The sequence below is a fragment of the Mobula hypostoma genome, chromosome 15, assembly GCF_963921235.1.
Source record: "Mobula hypostoma chromosome 15, sMobHyp1.1, whole genome shotgun sequence".
Taxonomy (NCBI): domain Eukaryota; kingdom Metazoa; phylum Chordata; class Chondrichthyes; order Myliobatiformes; family Myliobatidae; genus Mobula; species Mobula hypostoma.
The window spans coordinates 50,302,115-50,329,398 of record NC_086111.1 but is presented as its reverse complement, the minus strand read 5'-3'; the positions used below and the strand labels follow the sequence as shown (position 1 = coordinate 50,329,398).

The window sequence follows — 27,284 nt, the reverse complement described above, 5'->3', positions numbered from 1 at the left end:
TTAGTTATTGTTTGCTTGGGAACTGAAATTATCCTCACAATCAGACCTTCTTTGAAACTATGGCACTAGATGTTCACTGTTTTCCAGTGAATGCTACTAATCTTTGGAAGTAAAAATAATTTTTGTGTAAAATGCACGCCTGTAATAATACAGGTGCCCCCCGCTTTTCAAACGTTCGCTTTATGAAACCTGTTTTCGCTAACAGAAGGTGTTTTCACTGTTACGAAAAAAGGCAGCATGCGGAAAAAGCAGCGCGCGATAAAAAAGCAGCGCGCGCCCCAAGCAGCCGCTCTCCCCGGGATTCGGAACGGCATTCTAGCCGGCATTGCTTAAACACGTGCCTGTGAGCAGCCGTTAGCAAGATGAGTTCTAAGGTATCGGAAAAGCCTGAAAGAGCTCGTAAGGGTGTTACACTTAGCGTAAAACAAGACATAATTATGCGTTTCGATCGTGGTGAATGAAGTAAGGACAAAGTGAGTTTAGCTTGTGGAAGTTGACGAAGATGACGTTGAAGAGGTTTTGGCATCTCATGACCAAGAACTGATAGATGAAGAGCTGATGCAATTGGAAGGATAACAATCAAAACCGAATGCAGTAGCGAACGGACCAAAAGTGAAGTCGTCCAGGAACTGAACGTGAAGCAACTGCGTGAGATTTTCGCTGCAATGATAAAGTATGACTTTAATTTTGAAAGGGTACGTTGGTTTAGGGCATATTTGCAAGATGGTTTGAGTGCTTACAAAGAACTGTATGATCTAAAAATGCGCAAGGCTAAGCAGTCAAGCAAGCCTTCCACATCAGCCACAGCAGATGACGAACCTCGACCTTCGACATCGAGGCAGGCAGACATAGGAGAAGATGACCTGCCTGCCCTGATGGAAACAGATGACATCCCAGTGTCCCACCACCCCAACCCCCCGGCCGCGAACAGATACCGATTCGCGGAGAATGCAGCAGTAGCCGGGATGCACCCAGCACATCTTTAAGAAAAAAAGCCGAAATAAACAAGTTAATTAATTAGGTGCCGCCCGGCACGTTAATTATCGGCCCAAATCAGAGGCGATTGCCGATTGCGCTGCCTCTGATCTGGGCCGACATTTACATTTACATGCCGACATCCGCATGCTTCGCGGATCGGTATCGGTTTGCTGCCTGGAGGGTGGGGACCACTGCATCACCCCAACCTCCGAGGACTCAGCCTAACACACCATCATCAGTGTGCTCGGTGCTGTTCCAATTCCTGCAAGTGATACTACACTGTACATACAAATATTTCTACTTTATATCGGCTGTGTATTTTTACGTATTATTTGGTTTGATTTGGCAGCTTTATAGCTTAAAGGTTACTGGAGAGAGTGTTTTTGCCGACGGCGCTTGCACCGTGTTTCTGCTGAGAGCGCTTGCGTGAGATTTTCGCTACAGAGAGCAGTGCAGTAATGATTGTGGAAAAGTATTTCTACCTTATATAGGCTGTGTATTCATCATATTATTCCTGCTTTTACTATATGTTACTGTTATTTTAGGTTTTATGTGTTATTTGGCATGATTTGGTAGGTTATTTTTGGGTCTGCGAACACTCACAAAATTTTCCCATATAAGTAAATGGTATTTGCTTCTTCGCTTTACAACATTCCGGCTTACGAACCGTTTCATTGGAATGCTCTACCTTTGGATGGCAAGGGAAACCTGTACCAGTTTTTTCCACACAGCTGAGAGTAATTTGGTCCACAATTATCATTATAGCGTGCTACAGCCTTATTAAACATTACCTAGGAATCTATTCACCAATGTAATTCTTTTCAAAATTTAAGGATTAAGTAGATTCTTTCAATCCAGGCTCAATGGCTCTTGGTGTATATAAATTACAATATACAGATGAACTCAGCTGGTTTGAATTGCCTTTGGTCTTTACAATAATTATCATTACTAAAAAACTAAGAATATCTTCAGGATCACATTTGAAGATACCATATTGTTCAGATGACATGGAAACGACATTTAAGATTTGCCAACATAAATCACTGCACATTTTAATATCTGTCAGAAATCCTTCAGCTAGGGCTTACTAGTTCAAATAGAACTTACCTCCTCACTGCTACAATTTCTATGGAAATCATACTCCAGTTCAGCTTCGCTCTCATCTGCCATTTCCTGTTCTCCATCATCCTTCATATCCACTGTCCACATAATGCCTTGTGATGAGATATTCTGTAACTTTCCACGAGGAGCTGACCTCGGCTGTGATGAATATGTAAATATGTCCTTCAATTTCAATTCATCCTCTTTTTCATCATCTTCACTTAAAGATGCCAAATTATTTTCATTTCTCGTCTCGCTGAATTTTGGCTCTGAACATGAATTGTCTCTGGAACGGTCTGGTTTGGGTGTGGAATGATGAGGGAAATTGAAACGGAAACTGTCCTCTGACTGGTCAGTAAAATGCCATTTGTCTGAAAAATTTAATCAAGTTGTTTTAGAACTTCTACTATGATATCTATTGTAGCGATGTTCTAAACTACCGATGAAAACTAGGTAAATTGTTAGTAATATTTCATATTTTACAATATTACAATAAATGCACTAAATTCAGACCAATGTTAGACTGGAGATGCTCTTTGATAATCCCATCATCCATAATGATTTACTTCACAGATGTCAAAATTACAAAATTACCATTAATGTAGCTGATGGATTTCAATCAATGAAAGCCAAATACAGAGACAAAGTTATGTATTTCATATAAAAGAGTACACTGGACGTCTAATGCTGCATTGCAGGAAGGAAAATGTACTGATTAGTAATGGGAAAAATGTTATTCTAAATAATGGACAAGATAAAATTAAAACCAATTTTAGTTATTAATTGAACATAAAACATTCCTCAAGACTAAAACTTAAGACAGGCCTAAAATTTAATGCAGATCAAGAGTAATATCATGGCCATCTTTGCTTAAGTTAAACTTTATACTATTTAGTAAAAATGAGCAATGGTCTAAAAATCATAATGAATAATCCATTGTCCTATCCAAATGGACTGTGTAATTGTTGCCACTTTGTCTGGAACTTGTTCACAAGCAGTTGATTATGAATGCCAAATCTACTAGTTACGTGAACACAGCTCATTTGGCATGAAAGGAATGAATACTAATTCAGGAAAGAAAAGGACTAACCTTGTCGATGGATAGTCTAAATTGGAATTGGCAGTTGAGGGGACTATTTAAATGGGTGGTCACCTATCCAGATGCAAGTGTGTGGCTATAGATACCACTGTGAAAACATTAGTCTCATGTTACGTTGATCAATGGAGATCTGGAATTAAGATTATGATTCCAGAAACATTCCTTGTGATGTTCAAGGAACATTTTCCTCTGTCCCCAGGACTCCCATGCATTTCTGACCTGCTTCTGATACCTATTCTGCAGCTTCAGTACAACACAGGCAGAGCATCACAATAGACACATCCATTGCAAAGAGGTGATAAAGGAAAAATGGCAGCGTACCTCACCCAAAGACATTGTGATTAACAGCAACATACTTTTATGTTAGTAGGATCTGTGGGGTGCAGAGGTGAACGTCAAGTAATACTTTGACCCTTAAAATTCACTGCTTTATTGAATAGTGCCATAAAAATATGAAAAAAAACTGACAAAAACTTCTCTTGAATAAAAAAATACAAAGATATATTTAATGAATGTTATATTGGAAATGTCGTTATTTCATGTGAATTTTGTGCATCAAATACCTCACATGTGCTCCAGCAGATCATATAAGGAAAATGTATAAATCGTGGAATTATAGGAATGCCAGAGCTTTTCTCTGAATTAATCTCCAAAAATATTGATTTCCAAGAAGAAGCACTGAAAAAAGTACCACTATTCAATTCAACATACAGATATGCATTACAGGCTGGAGCTTTTTCAATCTGATTTCTTGAAGAGATGCATGCCTAAGAAATTTATTGCCAGTTGTGAACATCAGTGCAATATGGTGGTAGAACACTATTTACACTGCTGCCAAACTTTAAACTATGCAGCATGTTCAGTTCTAATGACTTGCATATGATATTCTTTTACACTAGAGATCCCCTATAGAACATGCTTCACTTGATCAGACAGTGAGTTGTACATGTCCACACTTAGAAGACATGCTTAAAAGACTGCCTAATATCTGCCAGTAACTGCCAGCATAGCATTGCTTCACAGTTAACATCAAAGTCCAAGCCAACATTTTAATTCAAACTATTTTGGGCATTAATGCCAGCATAAGTGAGAAAACTGTGCTTAAACCTCTAACAACTCTATATTTCTTAACATTTTTTATTTACTATGTTGAATGAGGGCATTCAAGCCCATTGATCCATGCTGGTTCACATTCCATTTTATTATTCATTCACTTACTTCCTGTAATCTATTGTTTATCACTTGCTCATCGACTTCCTACCGCCTATCTATCCCAGGTATAATGGTGGGAAATTAATCTACAACCACCTTTTTTTTGGTGTGTGGGAGGAAACCGGAGTATCAGCGAAAATCTGCAATATCTCAAGGAGAATGTGCAAACTTCAACCAGATCAAAGACTGGTCACTGGATGTGTGAGGCAAAAGCATTAAGTGCCTTTGTGTTACCCACAGGATAGTTTTCTTGCGGAAAAAATGGGATATAACACATTTCACAAAACACTCACTGATGTAACTTTTTTTTGTATATGAGTAAATTTGCATTAGGCCATGTGGATCAGGAAGGCTCAGGAACACTAAAATAACTCATTATAGCAGGAAGATTTCTGTAACAGGTATCAACACGTTTTGAATCAGGTGTGGCTCAGAATCACATAGGTTGCTTAATCTTGGATGCACACCTTCATACTACATATTGTTGAATGTAAAGATTAGGTTTCAAATGTTGTTTTCATACTGGAATGGATGGTCAGTTAAGCAAAATACTGAACAGTTATGAAATATCTGTAAGTATGACAGAAAAGAATAACAACAGATTTTTAAGTTGGATTCCACTTAAAATTAAATCTATGTAACTTCACTGAAATATATTTTAATATCAGGAAAAAGAAGTTACTTTTCAGTATTCTAATTTAAAATTACTTAAGTGTTGTGTAGGATAAATCTTAATCAAACCTTCAACCTCATCCTCTGGTTTGCTCCTACTCTGATGAAGTTTGGAACTACTGTTTATTTCACATGTTGTCTTCATCTGAAAAGATGAAATATCAGGCATTTCACTGGCTTTTGCCTCACTGTTTACATGATGTGGCGAGAAAGTACCTGGATTCAAAGAGAAGATACAAGCATCAAAAGAAGAGTACTTTGATCAACAGGATTATTACCACTTAACTCAATGAATATACTAAGAGAGAACAAAAGAACAAAGTATATGAGACCCTGGAATGGGGTGTCTAAGCAATGTCTTTGGGCATTAAAGCAACATGTAAGATAGATTCTATAAGAACTACCTACAAATTTGAAAAAAAAACTGCTTGAATTGATAACCTCTAATTCAAAGTTACCAAAAATTAGTTGGTAGTAATTATTAATATGATGCTGCACTATAAAATAAGATTTCGTGAATATACTGTATACCAGTGTTTCCCAACCTTCTTTAGCCCTCCATACTTGCCAACACCCCTCTTGGGAACAATATTCTTTCCGGCAACCCCATAGTGTAAAAATATGTCTACCAAATGCTCACATGAGAAAAAGTATTCTGTTTAAAATTTTTATTTGTCTTTAAACCTAGCCGTACATGTGCACTGTACAGCAGCTTTGATATCAATGTGATCCTTGAGCTTGATAGTTTTTAGCAAGAGTTGAAATATCTGGTTCAAGTTACGACAGCAAAAGCCTCAAGTCCCCATGCGTAACAATGCGCAAGCAGTTTCTGTTTTTTGTGAGTATGTGGTTCACTGTACTGAAGCCCCTTTCAACAATGTAGGAGGATGTAAATACAATGAAGAGCAGTATGGCTCTTCTCCAAACACCAGGAAACCTCGTATGACAGTGAGGCCACATATTACAAAAGCCGACATTTTTGAAAAGCATTTTTGAATCTTCATCATTCTGAATTTCAATTATTTCTTAGAAACATAGAAAACCTGCAGCACAATACAGGCCCTTCGGCCCACAAAGCTGTGCCAAACATGTCCTTACCTTAGAAATTACCAAGGGTTACCCATAGCCTTTTATTTTTCTAAGCTCCATGTACCTGTCCAGGAGTCTCTTAAAAGACCCTATCATATCCGCCTCTACCACCGTCGCCAGCAGCCCATTCCACATACTCACCACTCTGCGTAAAAAACTTACCCGACATCTCCTCTGTACCTACCAAGCACCTTAAAACTGTGCCCTCTCGTGGTAGCCATTTCAGCCCTGGGAAAAAGCCTCTGACTACCCACATGATAAATGCCTCTCATCATCTTATACACCTCTATCAGGTGAACTCCTATCAACTCATTTCATCAATACGATGAGCTACAGATTTATTACTCAGAGGAATTGATTTTAAAATACTGGTATACATTTTGAAAAAAGTGGTGAGCACTTCTGATACAGCAGGCATTATTAATCTTTCACCAATTGTATGAGAGTTTCCATGCTTATAATTTTTGAAATGTTATACAAAGCAAAGAGACTAGTATGAAGTAATTTTTAGCTTCTTTGGCAAATGACTCCAGTATACACCTTGTAAATGTTTATTTCATCTTCTGGAACTGAGTAGTACCATAAGTAGCCTTTTCAGGGTGTCTTTTACGGACGTGTTCCTGCAATCTTGATGGTTTCATGGCTTCAGTAGACAATATAGTATTACAAATAAGACACATGGGGTGTCGCTGATGTGACAGGAATGGAATAAAACCATACTCCAGGTATGTAACATTGTACTGACGCACTTTTGTAGTATTTAGGGCTAAATTAGAATAAAAACTTAATACCAATGGAAATGCCTAGCGGATGTTGATGATGGCAGCAAGATGACACGGTCAGTCAGGTCTCGTGCCTCAATTTAGGATGCTGCTTACCACCCTTCCAAGAATCTTGAACACCCCTGACAATTTCTATTTCCCCTAACGCTCCCTTAGGACATCATAAATGCCCCCGTTGGGAATCATTGCTGTATACCAAACTGTGTATATAAATGTCCTTACATTGAAAGGTTAAAAATAATCAACTGCTGTTCAACTCACTCAGCAACACTGTCTGTTTATGTTTTAGCTGCAAGCGTATTATCTTATTATCAGCTCCAAGTTTTTCTCTGACTGGTAAAACAACAACATTGGTGCCATTTTAAATTATCCATTAGCTTCCCATTGTATTACCATAGCACAGAAACAGGCCCTTTGGCCCTTCTTGGCTGTGCCGAACCATTTTCTGCCTATTGCTAGAAGTTTAATTTCTTTCCCTGTTTCTCTTTCACCTTTCCCTATGTGATAACATTTTTAAGTGTTATTGCTCATTTGGAATTTAAACCTTTCTAAATGCTACTTGATAATATTGCTAGTAATTAGTTTCTGTTACAAGGATTCACAACTTCCAGAAAGAAGCTGCAAACAAAACATACAATTACACTTTAATTCATAAATAAAAAATAATTATGAGTTGTTTAAACTGATAACAATGGGACTTTAGTTTTTGCACTTATCTGTTTTTCCTGCAAAATAAGCATGCAGCTAAGTCTCACTGAGCGCAATACATATTCTACTTGTGAGGTTGCCTAATTATCTGAGGATATTATGAACAACTCATGACCAGTAATGTGATCAGGTAATTAAATTTCATTTTTATGCTATTCCTTATTATGCCAACATAACATTTTCATTTCCTATGTTTGCAACTTTGGATCAGAAGCAAAATCTCAAGAGGCTGCAGCCATTCTTTAAGCATTGGACAACACATTTCATACTGTTACAATGGTAGCAACGAGTACAATATATATCTATAACCAAGAATATAGCTAACTGGTGACATTTTTTCTTAAAGCTTAAGACCCTATTTATTAATGTGAGGTGGAATGTATGCAAAAACTACAATTGCATATGTACAACAATAACTAATTATGCTTCATTTTTCAAGTATTCTGAGATGCCTCATGCATGTTAGTTCAAGTTCAAATTTAATTGTCATTCAATCATACATGTACACCCATGAATACAGCCAAACAAAACAACATTACTCTGGGGCCAAGTTGCAAAACACAGTACCAAACGTTCATACACGGCACAAGGCATACATAGCACATATAAGACAGCAGTAAAATATAGTAACACAAAAAATACATATAGTCCAAGTCCCTGAATCCATGATTGTTGCAGCAGACTCCAATCAAACAGAGTACATCTTGTCTTCTGCCAAATGAGCACTGGAGAGCAACACCAACTCCAGCATGTCACTCCACACGGTCCCCAGCACTCCAGTGGAGTGCACCAGCTATGACCCCTCTCACCTGGGAGGCAGCAAACAAGTAACACAGTGTCTTTACACCTAGCCCTTGCTACGACTGAGGCCACGTAGCTCCCCGCGATCCGCCCCTCTGTTCGCCAATAAACCAACAGACCTGCAGCGTTCCACATTAATAGAGTTTTGCAAACATAATAGAAGCAATAAAGATGATCTTTTTTGTGCATTCATTCTGACACCTTGTTGATGCAGGCAACGGCATAATGTACACCAAGTCCAACTCCTTCAGTTTTCCGCCAATGAGCAACTCACTGATGAGGTACACCTGCAGGTCTTTAAGTTCTTCATGTCCAGTAGGGTGTTGCGATCATAAAAAATACATTTAAGAAAGACACTAACTCCTTTGTTTGGCACTGCAGAAAGGGCTTCATCTTACCGGAACACCCCAGTAATTCAATTGTTAATTCAATTTTCTAATACTTTTAATATCCATGTCATGTTTTGGAATATTCTGTTTTTTTTCAATGTAATGATTTAAATAGGATTTACTTTAAAGTCTTCTTTTCAAATTAAAGCAAATTTGACAAAATATTGTAGCGTCTAACGATGCTATGCTGGAGCTACTTGGTCAAAAAGAACTTTAGAATGAAATCTCATTAATATAATATTCAGATAGTTTTGAAAGCATTTATTTTTTGGGGTCAATTATAAATAGTAATGTGTCATGACCCCCTAATTAAAGGAAATAGCCTTTCTTTTTCATATCACAGTCCATCATTTTAACTTCCTCTGCTCTAAATCTCAAACCTTTTAGAAGCAATGAAATGGAAATTCAAGTTTGTGGCCACTTTAACTCATTCTTACCCACAAAGGAACTTGCAACCTTGGTATTTAATAACTCTTCAAGGCAATGAGAGACTGCAAAGTTACTGCAAAAAATCTTTCATAAAAGAATCATGCTGACTAGTAAGATAATTAACTACATTTTAGCTTTAGTGTCATAAACCCAATACTCCCAGAGCAATCAAATTACAGATGACAAGTAAGATAAAGGGCTCTCTACTCAGTAGCAATATATCATTAAAAAATAGAAAAAAACATCTTTCTTAAGGTTTGCAGGTCCAAAAAATGAAAACTCATGAACATGAATGCAAGCAACACACATCAAAGTTGCTGGTGAACGCAGCAGGCCAGGCAGCATCTCTAGGAAGAGGTACAGTCGACGTTTCAGGCCGAGACCCTTCGTCTCGAGACGAAGGGTCTCGGCCTGGAACGTCGACTGTACCTCTTCCTAGAGATGCTGCCTGGCCTGCTACGTTCACCAGCAACTTTGATGTGTGTTGCTTGAATTTCCAGCATCTGCAGAATTCCTGTTGTTAACATGAATGCAATATAGGGACTCTGATCATGTGCAGATATGGGGACTAAATTAATTTGGCATCATGGTCAGCACAGATGTCATGGGCCAAAGAGCCTTTTCCCATGCAGGACATTCCCATGTTTTATAGGTGCCAGGCAAATAACCTCTTTCTCAGTGTCAACAAGACAAATAAGATGGTGATCAACTTCAGAACTCACAGCACTTACACCCCTCTTTAGATTGGCGGCACAGCAGTGGAAACTGCGAGCACGTCTCACACAACCTCTCATGATCCTAGAAGACATCCCACACAATCAAGAAAACTCACCAATGCCTCTGCTTTATGAAGAGGCCGACGAGAGCTGGACTATGTACCTCGGTACTCATGACCTTCTACAGATACAGCAGAGAGCAACCTAACATGCTACATCACTGCACGATACGGAAACTGCACTGCTGGGGACAGGAAGCCTTTACAACTCGCAGTCAAAACTGCCCAACATGTCAGCAGCATCAGCCTACCCACCATCAAACACATACAGTATATACAGAAAAATGACATTAAAAGTCCAGTAATATCGTGAAGGCCCTACTCACCTTGTTCATGGACTGTCTGCCACACTCCTATCAGGGAGGAGGCTACGTAGCATCCACACCAGGGCCAGCAGACTCAAAAGTAGTTCTTTTCCCAAACCAGTAAGGCTGATCAACACCTCCTCCCACTAACTCAACCACCACACTCCCCATCACCACTACTTTATTATTTCTTGTCAATCACTTTATGTACAGGCACTGCTGTACCTCGCATCAATTTATGGACATATAATCAATCTAAGTATATGAGCTATTTTACATGTTTATATTTATTGTGCTTTTTATTATTGTTATTGTGTTCTTTATAAATTTATGTGATTTTTTCACATGCTGCATTAGATGTGGATTAACAATTACCTTGTCCTCCTTTACACTTGTGTACTGGAAATGACATTAAACAATCTTGAAGTCTTGAATAATACTAATATCAAACATCTAGATTGAAACCTGTTAAGGTATGTAAGTAATTTTTACTTTACAGGCCTCTTAAGTTGACCCTTACCCTCAACATTCTCCAGCTGTACCCTGATTTAAATTAAAATCCAAAACTCATTGTTCTGTTCATTGCTTTACGATAGCTTCTTTCATCCATACATGACTTTAAAATTCATCCAACTGTCCAAAAGCTGAAATACACAAAATGTTGGAGGAATTCAGCAGACCAGGTAGCATCTATGGAAATGAGTAAACAGTTGACATTTCAGGCCAAGACCCTTTATCAGGACTTCATCAGGATGAAGAGTCTCAGCCTGGAATGTCGACTGTTCACTCTTTTCCTAGATGCTGCCTGGTCTGCTGATTTCCTCCAGCATTTTGTGCGTGTTGCTTTGGATTTCCAGCATCTGTAGACTCTCTCTTGTTTGTATCCAAAAGCTAAGTTTGCAGAATTATTATGGTCTAACAAAATTATTAAAATGATTTTTCATTTTAATAATATTTAAGTCATTGTGAATCATGAAACAAATAACATGAATATCTGAAGATTTAGTGAAGCTGTATTAATAAAAAGTACACACAACTTATGCTATTTAAAAACTGTACACTCTAAGCACAGTATACAGCCTAATGTTCACACAAGTGCACATGACTGACACTAGTTAATAACTGTTCGGCATGCTCTCCTGTCCCAATTAGGCGTTAAAGTGTCCCAAATGAATGAAGGGAATCCTAGCTATTTCCTCAGTTATTTTATTTGTTAAGAGTTGTCCCAAATAAGCAGCTGCCTTGATTAACAAAAGGCCCAAATAACTAGAATCCACTGTATTTGCTAAGTGAATGCCATCAATGCCACAATGGAATAAAAACAAACAAGAATCATGAAGTGAACTGATACAATGCAAAAGAAAATTTCTTCAAATTATTGCTTGTTGCAGTCACTAGATCAATAACATATTTTGACCATATTTGTGGACATCGAATGAATAATAATTTATTTCCTATAGCTTAACACATTAAATTGTTTTTCATCACATTTCAATGACCTTGAATAAATCCTGCTTATGATCTGAATGTTAATAAAGAACTGTATTACAAGGAATACAATCTCAGAAAGTGCAGAATTCTTCCCAATTCAGAATCAAAACACCAATCCAAGTTTTAAGTGAACAGTTTTTTTTAAGAAGTTAGTACATTGGTGTGCTAGATTTTGCAATTTTGAAAGGTATAGACAAATAAAAACCTACAAACTTTTGAATGGTATTGAAATGATTGGGTCTACATAAATATTGGTGTACATCATTGTTGTAACATATACTCAGGTAGCTAATCTCACATTCAGAGATATAAAATAAAAAAATGCTACAACAAAGCTAGAAGAATGAATAGCATTACCACTGATTATGCCATTCCCCTCCTTACTTGCAATGTGAACAAAAAATATTCGACATTTATTGTAATCAAAAGATAGTTTACAAGGAGGAAGAGGCTGTTCAATTTGAGTTTCTTCCAATTACACAAAGAGTAAGATAATGTATGTGGTTAATTCTTCTATTTCTTCCTTTCACTGCTTTACATAATGCAATTAATTATTAAAGTGATTGTAATTTTACTGCAGAGAAGCAATTGCTGAGAATAAAATAATTAATTTTATCATTCAATTATTCATCGTTTTTCCAAGATTCTTATATTATCTTTATTCTTTTGTCAATATATAGAATGCTTAAAATTTCTGTGTTGGCATATCCCATGTCAAAGTAAAAATTTATAACAAATTATTATGATCTCACTTTTTAAAAAATCACCCTCTAGCAAACATTTAAATGAGAAGTATTTCAGAAAAAAAAAACTTCAAAAAGTTGTTGAAAACTCATAAAGCAGAAATGGAAATTCTATCTCTTCAAGCAACTTTTCTATTTGAAACCCTCAAGGCATAATGTAAACATTGTATTTAAATTTGACAGACATAAAATTGATAACACCATTACAAAATTGCTGGAAGGAGATTGGGCAGAAGCAATGAGTAACCAGATTTTCTTCTCAAAATAAGATGATGCAATTATCTCCACATTCCATGTTTTATTCAAATTAAATCCTGTCCAACATTGAATCAGATAATGGCAACAATAATCGTGTAAGATAAATGTTGAAGTTCTTAGTCCAGCTGTATATAGTGCTTGGATAATAATGAATTATGAAGCAATATGGAGAATCCAAAAATACGTAACTATGTTTACCCCACTATAATAATGTTATACGTGTGGGCATGGTTCATATATTTTTGGTGCATATTTATATCCACTGCAGGTAGTACTGATCTTTCAAGAATCACTTAGGGTTGGAATGTTTAAGAGGACTGGAAAATTGTAAGTCACTCCACTCTTTAAGAAGGGAGGGAGGTAAAAGACAGGAAATTATAGGCCAGTTAGCCTGACTGAGTCATTATTAGGGATGAGGTTTCAAAGTATTTTGAGGCACATAATAAAATAGTTCAAAGTTCAAAGTGAATTTATTATCAAAGTACATATATGTACATATATACAACCCTGAGATTCATTTTCTTGCGGGCATATACAGCAAATCAAAGAAACATACCGGAGTCAATGAATGGACAGACAACAACCAATGTGCACAAGACAACAAACTGTGCAAAAGATAAAATAATAATTATAATTATAAAATAAATAAATAAGCAATAAATATTAAGAACATGAAATGAAAAGTCCTTGGAAGTGAGTCCATAGCTTGTGGGAACAATTCAATGATAGACAAGTGAAGTTGAGTGAAGTTAATCCCTTTGGTTCAAGAACCTGATGGCTGAGGAATAATAACTATTCCTGAACCTGGTGGTGTGAATCCTGTGGCTCCTGTACCTTCCTCCTAATGGCAACAGTGAGAAGAGAGTGTGGCCTGGGTGGTAGTTGTCCCTGATGATGGATGCTGCTTTCCTAAGAGAGCATTCTATGTCAGTGGTCCCCAACCACCAGGCTGCAAAGCATGTGCATGCAAGGAAATGATATGATTTGGCGATATGAAGCAATATGAGTCAGCTGCACTTTTCCTCATGCCCTGTCACGTACTGTTGAACTTGAAATAAACTACCAAATCACACCAAATAACACATAAAACCTAAAACAACACTAACATGTAGTAAAAGCAGGAATGATATGATAAATACACAGCCTATATAAAGTAGAAATAATGTATGTACAGTGTAGTTTCACTTAACAGAATCGGGAAGATTAAGCCAAAACCGATTTGCAGAAAAAAAAATCGGCACATACATGCATGCGCACACAGGTGCCCGCGCAAGGCTTCATGGTCATGGTAGTCTTTATCGGGGTAAACGCAAGTGTCCTGTATTTGACTGCTACTTTTGTCCCTTATTTGGGTGTGAAAAAGTTGGCAACCCTACTTGAATACCACCCCCGCCCCCCCGTCAGCCGGTCTGCAAGAATATTATCAACACTAAACCGGTCTGTGGTGCAAAGAAGGTTGGGGACCCCTGTTCTATGTAGATATGCACAATGGTAGTGAAAGCTTTACCCATGATGGATTGGGTTGTAAACACTACTTTTTGTAGTATTTTCCATACCAGGGCTGTGATGCAACTAGTCAATATACTCTCCACGACACATCAATAGAAATTTGTAAGATTTTTAGATGTCGTGCTGAATCTTTGCTGACTTCTAAGTAGATGTGTTGCATGCTTTCTTTGTAATAGCACTTATGTGCTGGACCCAGGATAAATCCTCTGAAATGGTAACACCAAGAAATTTAAAGTTGCTGACTCTCTTCATGTCTGATTCCCCAATAAGGACTGGCTTATGGACCTCCAGTTTTCTCCTCCTGAAGTCAGTAATCAGCTCCTTGGTCTTGCAGACATTGAGTGAGAGGTTGTTGTGGCACCACTCAATTAGATTTACAATTTCCCTCCTATATGCTGATTCATTACCACCTTTGATTCAGTCAATGACAGCGGTGTTGTCAGCAAAATTAAATATGGCTCTGGAGCTGTGCTTAGCTTCACAGCCATCAGTATAAAACAAATAGAATACGCGGCTAAGCACACAGCCTTGGTGGTGTATCTGCGCTGATGGAGGTTGTGGAGGAGATGCTGTTGCCAATCTGAAATGACTGGGGTCTGCAAGTGTGGAAATCGAAGATCCATTGAGGCCAAGGTCTTGAAGTTTATTGATCAGTTTTGAGGGATGGTGGTACTGAATGCTGAGCTATGATCCATAAAGAGAATCCTGACATATGCATTTCACTGTCCAGATGTTCTAGGGTTAGTGTAAAGAAATGGCATCTGCTGTGGACCTATTTTGAGGGTAGGCAAATTGGAGCAAATCCAAGTTGCTTCTCAAGCAGGAGTTGATTTGTTTCATCACCAACCTCTCAAAGCACTTCATCATAGTGGATGTAGGTGCTATTGGATGATAGTCATTGAGGTTCTTCTTAGGCACTGGCATAATTGAAGCCTGCTTGAAGCAGCTAGGTACAGGTTTCCCCCGCCATCCTAAGGTAGAGCGTTCCTATGAAATGGTTCGTAAGCTGGAATGTCGTAAAGCGAAGAAGCAATTACCATTTATTTACATGGGAAAAATTTGTGAGTATTCGCAGACCCAAAAAATAACCCACCAAATCATGCCACATAACACATAAAACCTAAAGCAACAGTAACATATAGTAAAAGTAGGAATGATATGATAAATACACAGCTTATATAAAGTAGAAATACTTTTCCACAATCATTGCCGCACTGTCCTCCGTAGTGAAAATCTCACGCAAGCGCTCTCAGCAGAAACACGGCGCAAGCGCTCTCGGCAAAAACACTCTCTCCAGTAACCTTTAAGCTATGAAGCTGCCCAATCATACCAAATAACACATAAAAGTACACAGCCTATATAAAGTAGAAATAATGTATGTACAGTGTAGTATCACTTACCGGAATTGGGAAAGCGCGGAGCACATTGACGATGGTGTGTTAGGCTGAGTCGTCAGAGGTTGGGGTGGTGCAGTGGTCCCCAACCTCCAGGCCGCCGACCGATACCGATCCGCGAAGCATGCAGTGGTGCAGTGGTAGTCGGGACACACCCAACACATCTTTAAGAAAAAAGCCGAAATAAACAAGCTAATTAATTAGGTGCTGCCTGGCACGTAAATGTCAGCCCAGATCAGAGGCGATTGCTGATTGCGTTACCTCTGATCTGGGCTGACATTTACATGCCGAGCGGCACCTAATTAATTAGCTTGTTTGTTTCAGCTTTTTTCTTAAAGATGTGTTGGGTGCGTCCCAGCTACCGCTGCATTCTCCGCAGCAATGTATCGGTCCGCGGCCCGGGGGTTGGGGTGGTGGGACATTGGGGTGTCATCTCATTGTCGTCTGTTTCCATCAGGGCAGCCAGGTCATCTTCTTCTCTGTCTGCCTGCCTCGATGTCGAAGGTCGAGGTTCGTTGTCTGAGGTGGCTGATGTGGAAGGCTTGAAAAACAACAGTATGCTTGACCGCTTAGCCTCGCGCATTTTTCTATCATACAGTTCTTTGTAAGCACTCAAACCATCCTGCAAATATGCCCTAAACCTATGTACCCTTTCAAAATTAAAGTCGTACTTCTCTGCAATTATTGCAGCGAAAATCTCACGCAGTTGCTTCTCGTTCAGTTCCTGGATGACTTCACTTTCGGTCTGTTTGCTACTGCATCTGGTTTTGATCGTTATCCTTTCCTCTTCCAATTGCATCAGCTCTTCATCTATCAGTTCTTGGTCATGGGATGCCAAAACCTCTTCAACATCATCTTCGTCAACTTCCACAAGCCAAACTCCCTTTGTCCTTACTTCGTTCACCACGATCGAAACACTTAATTATGTCTAGTTTTACGCTGTGTAATATCCTTATGAGCTCTTTTAGGCTTTTCCGATACCTTAGAACTCATCTTGCTAACGGCTGCTCACAGGCACGTGCTTAAGCAATGCTGGCTGGAATGCAGTTCCGAGGGAGGAGCTTGGCTGCTCGGGGCGCATGCTGCCTTTTATCGCGCGCTGCTTTTTTCGTAACAGTAAAAACACCTTCTGTTAGAGAAAACAGGGAACTAATGTAGGTCTTTCGTAACAGCGAGGTTTTGTAAAGCGAACGTTCGAAAAGAGGGGGACACCTGTACTTCAGACTGCTAAAGCGTGAGGTTAAAGGTATTAGTGAATACTTCAACCAGTTGACCAGCACACATTTTTAAAACTTGGCCACATATCCCATCCGGGTCGGATGCTTTCTGTGGGTTCATTTTCCTGAAGGATGCTCTCACATTGGCTCCAGAGACGGAAATCACATGATTATTGGGGCTGTATGAGTATGTGAAAGTTCCTCCTTCAACCAAAGTCAACATGTTTCCTTGAGGGGAATCTATTGGAGTTCTTTGATGAAATAACAGGTAAGACGGATAAAGGAGAGTCAGTGGATGTTGTTAATTTGGATTTTCAAAAGGCCTTTGACAAGGTGCTGTGCATGAGACTCCTAAACAAGACACAATCTTCAATGCTGCAAACAAGAGAAAATCTGCAGATATTGGAAATCCAAGCAACACACAAAAAGCTGGAGGAACTCAGCAGGCCAGGCAGCATCTATGGAAATGAGTACAGTTGACATTTCAGGCTGTGACCCTTCAGAGGACTGAAACATTGACTGTACTCTTTTCCATAGATGCTGCCTGGCCTGCTGAATTCCTCCAGCATTTTGTATGTGTGGCTTCTACGCTGCAATCTTGGCTGACTGGCAGAAGGCAAAAGAATGGGAACAAAGAGGCCTTTTCTGGTTGGCTGCCAGTGACTAATAGTGTTCTGCAGGGGTCGGTGTTGGATCCACTACTTTACACATAATATGTTAATATTTTGGATGACAGAATTGATGGCTTTGTGGCAAAGTTTGCGGATGATACAAAGATAGGTGAAGGGGTAAGTAGTGTTGAGGAAGCAGGAAGTCTGCAAAGGACGTACAGATTAGGGCAAAGAATTGGTGGATGGAATACAGTGCAGGAAAGTGTATGGTCATTCACTTTGGTGGAAAGAATAAAAGAACAGCATTGAGAAACTGGAAGTGCAAAGGAATTTGGCAGTCCGAATGCAGGATTCCCTAAAGGTTAAGTTGGTGGTAAGAAAGGCAAAGGCAATGTTAACGTTCATTTTGAGAGAACTAGAACACAAAAGCAAGGATGTAATGCTGAGGCTTTATAAAGCATTGGTTAGACTGCACTTGAAGTATTGTGAGCGATTTTGGACTCCATACAAGAAAGAACGTACTGGCATTGGAGAGGGTTCAGAAGAGAATCACGAGAAATATTCAAAGAATGAAAGAAATAATGCTTCAGGAGTATTTGATGGATCTGAGCTGATATTCGCTGGGGTTCAGACGAATAAGGGGATATTTCTTTTAAATCTATCAAACATTGGAAGGATTAAATAGAGTGGATGTGGAGAGGATGTTTCCAACAGTTGGAGAGTCTATGACCAGAGGGCACAGCATCAGAATAGAAGGACATCCCTTTAGAACAGAAATGAGGAGAAATTTCTTCAGCAAGAGGGTAAATATTTGAGGTACCTATGAGGTAAAAAAAAAAGAGGTACTTATATTTAAGGTGGAAGTTGATAGTATTCTGATCAGTCAGGGCATTAAAGGATATGGCGAGAAGGCATGTGTATGGGGTTGAGTGGGATCCGGGATCAGCCATGATTGAATGGTGGAAGAGACTCGATGGGCTGAATGGCCTAATTCTGCTTCTTTATCTTATGGTCTTATAGTGCTGAATCTGTGGAATTCATTGCAACAAATCACTGTGGAGGCCAAGTCATTGGCAGGTACATCTGTACCCCTGCTAATTACACCTTTACACCTGCTTGTGTATGTGAATATCTAATCAGCCAATCATGTAACAGCAACTCAATGCATAAAAACATGCAGACGTGGTCAAGAGGTTCAGTTATTCTTCAGACAACACATTAGAATGGGAAAGCAATGTGATCTAAGTGACTTTGACTGTGAAATGATTGTTGGTGCCAGACAGGGTGGTTTTAATATCTCAGAAATTACTCGTATCATGGGATTTTCATGCACAACAATCTCTGGAGGTTACAGAGAATGGTGTGAAAAACAAAAATACATCCACTGAATGGAAGTTCTATGGGTGAAAACGCCTTGTAACAAGAGAGGTCACAGAAAAATGGCCTGACTAGTTTAAGCTCTTAGGAAGGTGAAAGTAAAACAAATAACCATGCACTACAACAGTGCCGTGCAGCAGAGCATCTCTGAACGCACAACACGTTGAACCTTCAAATGGATGGACTAAAGCAGCAGAAGACCATGAACATACATTTAGTGTACCTTCTGTACCTAACAGAGTGGCCACCAAATATACTTAAAGCAGAAATTGGTAGGTATTTCATTAGTAAGATGATTAAGGTTACAGGGAGAAGGCAAGTGAATGGGATTAAGAGGGTAAATCAATCAGCCTTGATAGAATGGCAGAGCAAACACAATGGGACAAATAGCCTAATTCTGCTCCTATGTCTTACGGTCTTATAGTCTTATGCACTATGTTTTCACTTTTTAAATGTAATTCACAATACTTACAGATAGAACCTCTTTACATGTTTTCTTAATTTCTATTATCTTGCCTGAAGCTTTTTGGTTAGTGTTATAGCACTTATTAACTTGAGCAAGCTCTTACTTCTATACTCAGCTCAGCAGAATCCAGTAGAAATATGTACTGACTTAACAGCTGGAACATATTCATGATCCTGCTGGATACTTACAAGATAATATTGATTTACAATGTACACTTTTGATTATGACCCTTTTCTCATAAGATATTTCTCTGTGTTCCTGAGCTCAACAAACAGCTCATATCTATTTCAGCATGTCAGATTTGTGAACCATTACCTTTTCAAAATGTTTCTCTCCATGACTTTTGTAAATTGTAGCTATAATTATAACTATAGAATATCTATAATAGTTACAAAAGTGAATTGTATTAAGTAATTATAAAATTAATTAAGAGGCACAAAAGAGCAAGTGATTTGAAAATCAGGATAAACATTTTCAAGTGCAGTTTCTTTACAGTTACAAGGTAGTAAAATAGCAAGCATCAACCTTCATTTACTTGGCATCATTAATGTAGTAAAACATCCTAAAAGGCTTTACAAGAACTTTATCAAACAAATTTGAACACTTACTTTAAGTATGGTTACAAAGCATCTCAAAGGAGATGTAGCTTGATAGGTTGTGAACTTCAGAAAGGAAACTCCAAAGCTTAGCGCCTAAACAGCTAGGGGCATAGCCACCAGTTGATGAAGAGTGACACAAAATTGGAGAAATTGGGTAACAAGTGTAAGGGACCATTTTCAATATTAGATATAAGCCACAGAGCTCAGAACAAGTCAACATTATGGAGAAGGCATTGTGGCCTTCAAAAACAGAATAGTAAGAAGTAAATAAGGAAGAACTCATGGAAAAACTTCTCATCAAAGTTTCTGAAATGAACACTTTTTCTTTAGTCTAAATTCCATTACAGAAGAGGTTGGGATTGTAAGCAGAAAAATCACTATGGTAAAGAGTGCAAAGGAGGAAGGAATTCAAAAACAGGCAGTACATTACAAATAAGATCATTAGGCAAAAGCATATATGGGTATACCCACTTATTTCATGTTCAGTCAAAGAATTTGATTAAGATATTTTGTTGCTCCCTACCTGAAGTAGCAGTCTCTGTACTTTGATTTGTAAAGCAAATATCTTCTTGGTTTATTTGTTTAGTTGGTTCTGGTTGATTTGAAACTTGTCTTTCTGACCTGCTAGTCAGTTTGTCTGAGATTTCTTCTTTATTACAGCATGATTGGTAGGAAGGTTTGCTTGTTTTATTATCCAATAAGATTGGTAACTGAAAAATTAAAGACATTTAAATAAATTCTCAGTTGCATCAGCTTTAAATGTTAAAAGGATATAAATACAAATTGCAATTAATATTACTCATGTTGAGTAATGCACAGAGGAAAATAAATTGGATCATAAATAAACAAGCAGGGAGGTGATGCGGCGAGCAGAGTCATGGGGAGAAATCTCCAGCCTAGACAACAGTAAACTATCTTTACTTATTCAAAAACACAAGAGATTCTGCAGCTGCTGAAAATCCAGAGCAATACACACAAAGTGCTGGAGGAACTCAGCAGGGCAGACAGCATCTATGGAAATAAATAAACAGTCGATGTTTCAGGCCAAGACCCTTATCAGTGCTGGAATGAAATTGGTAAGATGCCAGAATAAAAAGATTGGGGAGGGGAAGTAGGACAAGTCAGGATGTGATCGGTGAAGCCAGGTGGCTTCATCTTGGTAGAAGAGGCCATGGACCGACGTCAGAATGGGAATGGGGATTGGGAATAAAATGGTTGGCCTCTAGGAATCTTGTTTTTTTGCAGATAGAGTGAAGGTGCTCAAAAAAGTGGTCACCCAATCTATGTCAGGTCTCACCAATGTAGAGGTGGCCACATCGGGAACACCGCATACAACAGATGACCCCAAAAGATTCGCAAGGTGAAACGTTGCCTCATCTGCAAGGACTGTATGGAGGTGAACAGGCAGGTACACCATTTCTGTCACTTGTAGGGCTATGTGCCAGGGGGGAGGCTAGTGGGGAGGGACAAATGGACAACGGAATCACTGGCCAGGATAAAGTTTATTAATTTCCATAATTAATTAATAAATTGTGGAATAATTTAATAAATTTAATTTATATATTTCCATAAAAGTAATAAACTTTCTGAGTTGCTGAATTTCTCCAGCATTTTATGTGTGTTACCCTATTCGATCTTGTTTATTTTTTTTCTCCAGTATCTCCTACATTGCTTCCCTTCGGTTAATTTTGGATTCTGCTCTGGTCTTCTCACAGTTAATATTTTTCCTGTCCTTTTAATATTTTTGAAATTAAGAGTTAACATTTTATCAATTCCTTTCTTTTTATAGGATATTTAACATATTTAAAATATTCCAAGTTGCTTCTCAAGCATTATCTCTTGGAATTTGATATTGATTCACTATCCTGAAGTGGTGTAATCTGCATTCTTCTGGTTTTGGCGAATTGTGCATTACCAGCTCTTGTTGCTCCCCTGCTTTAACATTCTATCCATTGTACTTGTCCTTCTCTATGCCTCGTCTATCCTTAAAAGAAATCCTTAAAACCTAACTGTCACTTGCAGTGATTCCACTATTCTTCAAAAATCACTGGGCCTAAATCATAGAACCTCATATCCAGCAACATTGTGCAACTGCCTTCAACCAAAGGATTAATGGGTCAAGAGAGTACTGGTAAATAAATAGAATTTAAAATTAGATATTGCTTAAACTGGTAGACAAAGCAGGTCAGTAAGCACAGGATAGTAGTAGCATATGGTTTAAGGAGGGTGTGTGAATGAGATTTGGTGTGAGCTAAGATACAAGCAGCTGAGTTTGAAATAACTCAAATTTATGGAGTGTAGGGAAAAAGAGGTTCGACTAAACTGCAATATAAAAGTAATCTAAAGACACTATATGCTGTATTCAAATACAAATGAACTAACATTCAGAGAGGGGTAAAGTTGCAGAGATTGTAACCAGTAGTCTGAGAGATAGCACAGATGTGGACACAAGTTCATCCAAATATGACATACAATGTTGATGTTGAGAAATGACATTTCAGTATATTGCTATTGCCAGGACGAGGCATAAAATCTTGTTAGCTTTTTCTTATTCATTTCTGTGATGTAGCCATTGCTGCCAAAGCCAGCATTTATTGTTCTTTCTAATAAAGATTGAGATCAAGGATTAAGAGTTATAGGGAAAAGGCAGATAGGTGGAGATGAGTCCATGGTCAGATCAGCCATAATCTTAATGAATGGCGGAGCAGGCTCGACAGGCCAGATCGCCTCGATCAGCTCCTATTACTTATGTTCTTCTCAGCATCATTATGTGCCGTGTCTTATGACGTAGGTGAAAATGGTCTCCATAACCATGTTATTCTTGGTAAACTTTTCTTCTTAAGTGGTTCATAAGTGCATTCTTCTGGGCAGTGTCTTTACAAGATGGTTGACCCCAGCCATTATCAATGCTCTTCAAGGAGCTGACCTGATAGAGGTGTATAAGATGATGAGAGGCATTGATCGTGTGAATAGTCAGAGGCTTTTTCCCAGGGATGAAATGGCTAACACGAGAGGGCACAGTTTTAAGGTGCTTGGAAGTAGGTACAGAGGAGATGTCAGGGTTAAGTTTTTTTTACACAGAGAGTGGTGAGTGTATGGAATGGGTTGCTGGCAACGGTGGTGGAGGCAGATACGATAGGGTCTTTTAAGAGACTTTTGGATAGATACATGGAGCTTAGAAAAATAGAGAGCTATGGGTAACCCTAGGTAATTTCTAAGGTAATGACATGTTCAGCACAGCTTTGTAGGCCAAAGGGCCTGTATTGTGCTGTAGGTTTTCTATGCTTCTATGACTGTCTGCTTGGTGTCAGTAGTTGCAAAACCAGGACTTGTGAAATGCACCAGCTGCTCATATGACCATCCACCACCTGCTCCCATGACTTCATATGACCCTGATTGGGAGGCTAAGCAGGTGCTACACCTTGCGCAAGGGTGACCTGCAGATTAGAGGAGGGAAGGAGCACCTTACACCTCCTTTGGTAGAGACATACCTTCAGCCCACCACCCATTGATAAGGTGGTGTAAGTCATCATTTGAACTGTTGCAAGAATTTGCACAAATTCCAGAAGTTAGGCCCAGCAATGAAGTACAAAAGATACATTTTCAAATCCAAATGATGTTCATCTGGAATAGAGAACTCATGGATGACTGTGTTCCTATCTACAGTAGCTGTGCACTTATCCTACTTGGGTGGGGTGGGGGGGGAGAGGTGACCTCAGGTTTGGGAAATATCAAAATAGTCTGTAAGTAACATCAGTGCATTTTGTAGAAATGGCAGCTGTAGTATACTGTATGTGAAGGTATATTATGGGCCGGATAGAATTTTAATCAAATGTGTGTCTTTGCCTAGATGACAAAAAGCATTTTATGTCTTGTTGGGCATTCGCTGTACCTGGTGAAAAAGATTAGAAAAGGGGTGAGTCACTTACTTCAGAATACTTAACCCTCTAACCTGTGATTGCAGTCTCAGCATTTCTATGGTGGGTGTAGTTAAGTTTCAGTCCAGGTAACCCCAGCATGATAATGAAGAGTAATGCCACAGCATATTAAGAGCAGGGAGTTAAACATTTGCTGGATATTGTCACTGCTTGGTACATGCCTGTGTGAATGTTACTTGCTTCTTATCATCCCACACCTGAATGTTGTCTGATTGTGAGAGTATTGGTTTTGATTTTCACACCTTATTTGGAGGACATTTCTGCTCATGCAATTACAGGTGTGGGGCAAGCAGTTCAACTACTTAAAGACTGTGTAACAATCCTGACATCTGGCTGCTGTCAGCATTGAAGTGAAATGTTCCAGATAAAGTCATCAAAGAACAATCTGCAATTGAGTAATGGGAGAGGTGTGAAGGTAATAAGGTGGAAAGTGCAGACAAAGTACATGATGTTCAGACTACAATGATATTAAAAGTGACAGGAATGCAGTGTCACCCAGCTGGAAATCTTTTGGGGATAGCTGAGTCCAAAGAAACTGTGGAAAAGCCCAGGAGCTAGAAAATTGGTATAACAGAAAAAGAGATCAAGCTGTGCTGAGATATATAAACTGTATCAGTTGCAGTGGAAATGTAAAAATCGTTCTTGGATCTTGAAGAATAGCTGTTAGACCTAGGGAATTCTGTTATTTGTGGGAAGGTATGGAATCAGTTATTTTGCTTGGGTATGTGGACCATCCCTGCTTAAATTTGCCAAGTATTCATTTTTCCTATCATTCCTGATTTATTAGTATATGATGTCAGAATGAAAATGTTGATAATACTTAACATAAAACCAGCAGTACAAGCCTGCGTGTAGGTTTCACGTGTTGTCAAAAAAAGGTACAGTCAAAGATAAGGGCATCAATGATATTTTATTCAAGATTTGAGAACCTTTTCAAGGTTCTTCCTCAATAGAAAGACCTCATTCAATAAAGATAGGCAGCAACCCTTCTGCCACGATTATTCTCAATACTATGCCCCACAGGGCTGTACCCTCAGCCAACTCCAGTGATACTATCTGGAAGTCATCTCCATCCATGATCTCCATCAGCACAGGTGCACCACAAGGCTGTGTGCTCAGCCCCCTGCTCTACTTGTCTTACACCTATGACCGTGTGGCTAAGCACAGCTCCAATGCCATATTTCAGTTTGCTGTAGACACCTGTGTCATAGGCCAAATCAACAATGATGAATCAGCATATAGGAGGAAGATTGAAAATCTGGCTGAGTAGTACCATAACAACAACCTCTTTCATAATGTCAGCAAGACCAAGGAGCTGAACAATGACTTCAGGAGAAGGAACTAGAGGTACGTGAGCCAGTTCTCATCAGAGGATCAGAGGTGGAGAGGGTCAGAAACTTTAAGTTCCTCGGTGTTATTATTTTGGAATACCTGGGCCCAGTAGGCAGATGCAATTATGAAGAAAGCCTCTACTTCCTTAGGAGTTTGCGAAACCCAGCATGACATCTAAAACTTTTACGAACTTCTATAGATGTGTAGTGGAGAGCATATTGAGTAGCTGCATCACAGCCTGGTATGGAGTCAAGAATATCCTTGAATGGAAAATCAAAGAAAAAGTAGTGGATACTGCCCAATCCATCATCGGTAAAGCCATCCGACCATTGAGCACATCTACATGAAACGCTGTCGCAGGAAAGCAGCATCCGTCATGGACACTCACAATCCAGACCATGCTCTCTTCCTGCTGTTACCATCAAGGACTCTTCATCTCATGCTCTTGATATTTATAGCTTATTTATTTATTATTATTATTTCTTTCTTTTTGTATTTGCACAGTTTGTTGTCTTTTGCACTGTGGTTGAACACCCAAGTTGGCGTTGCCTTTCATGATTATAATATGGTTATTATTCCATTATGGAGTTATTGAGTACGCCCACAAATATCAAACTCAGGGTTATATATGGTGACATATATGTACTTTGAACTATGAATTCCAGAAATGTGGTTTATCAACTGATTATTGCTGTATATGCTTCCCAAATTCGCCACTGAATTCAAAATATCAAAGACTAAGAGAACTTTGTAAAAAAATAAATTGCAAAGCCTAGGTTGTGTACTTAAGTTTTAAAAGTTAGGAAAGCATTCACTAAAAGTTGATTAAAAGTAGCCTTGCTGAACTGCTCATGATAAGGCAAATGGAATGAGAAATGCCACAAAACTAGAGAACAAAAGCTTTCAAGAATATTCATTATTCATAAGCAAATTTAAAGAGAATGTCCACTGAACTGAGTTAAATTTAGCTATAACTCTCAGCTCAGTGTTCTAAGATGGATTATAATGATGTGAAATATACCAGCTGGAGTTGTTGTTCCTTGAAATGTTAAAGTAGTCTATGTTAGCATTAAAGAGTCACCTAATAGTAATACCCACGAAAAATCTCCTTTGTAAGAAAAGGTATAACTGGCACAGAGAAAAATGTAAATATTGCTCATGCATTTTATTGTCACCTTTCTCTGAACTGCAATATAGTATTCTCTCCCATAGAGGCAGGTACCTTTCAACAATGGCCAAATCCCTTAACTTCTAATCACTCAGCAGTCTCCACAAAGGTTTTAGCAGGCTAGAAAAAAATGTCCTCACACAAAACTGACTATTTTATTAAAGTTACCCAGCTAATCAACTGGTAGCATTAGTTCTGTTTTCCTCTCCACAGCTGCTGCCTAACTTGTTGGGTGCTTGTGGCACTTTTCATTTTTATTTAAAATCCAATATAAGTTTCCAAAGATGTGAGGTCACCGAGTAGGCTAAATTGTTGCTGTCTCAGCTCAATGGGTGCACTCTGCAGAAACAAAAATGTTTGCAGCATTTATATCCTGTTGTACAGTTGAGTCATTGGCTGTAAGAACAATGACACTGTAAGTATTATCACTTTAATCAGTAAAATACAGCAAAATTATAATTATGTAACATGAAAGCACGTGACTCTGCCAGGACTTGAAGGACTGAGTTATTGGGAGAGGTTGGACTAGATAGCGTGGTGTTCCTTAGAGCATAAGAGGTTATTTCATAGAGGTATGAGGGGTGATTGATAAGTTCGTGGCCTAAGGTAGAAGGAGTCAATTTTAGAAAACCTAGCACATTTATTTTTCAACATAATCCCCTGCTAGATGTACACACTTAGTCCAGCGGTTGTAGAGCATACGGATCCCTTCTTTGTAGAAGTGGTCCACAGCAGGGGTGATTGATAAGTTCGTGGCCTAGGGTAGAAGGAGATGAGTTTTTAACTTCAAACTTTCTGCATTATCACTCAGAGTTGAACTGCACGTGCATGTAATGGAAGC

The 27,284-nt window shown here is 38.7% G+C and overlaps 1 protein-coding gene across 9 annotated transcripts in view; it reads right to left on the bottom strand.

Moving 5' to 3' along the window:
- Positions 1-27,284, bottom strand: part of cfap20dc (CFAP20 domain containing) — a 488,877-nt gene that overhangs the window by 179,713 nt on the left and 281,880 nt on the right. For 7 of the 9 annotated variants that reach the window (XR_010020441.1, XM_063067989.1, XM_063067990.1 and 4 more), the window contains 3 exons: positions 20,529-20,715; positions 5,132-5,278; positions 2,086-2,450 (listed from right to left, as the gene is read on the bottom strand). Coding sequence is in view for 7 of the 9 variants with exons in the window: in XM_063067989.1 (XP_062924059.1) it covers positions 2,086-2,450; positions 5,132-5,278; positions 20,529-20,715 (699 nt within the window). In the remaining 2 variants the exon portion in view is untranslated. Of the gene's footprint in view, positions 1-2,085; positions 2,451-5,131; positions 5,279-20,528; positions 20,716-27,284 lie in introns of those variants that run through there. The other 2 variants (XR_010020442.1, XM_063067995.1) reach the window with 2 other exon arrangements.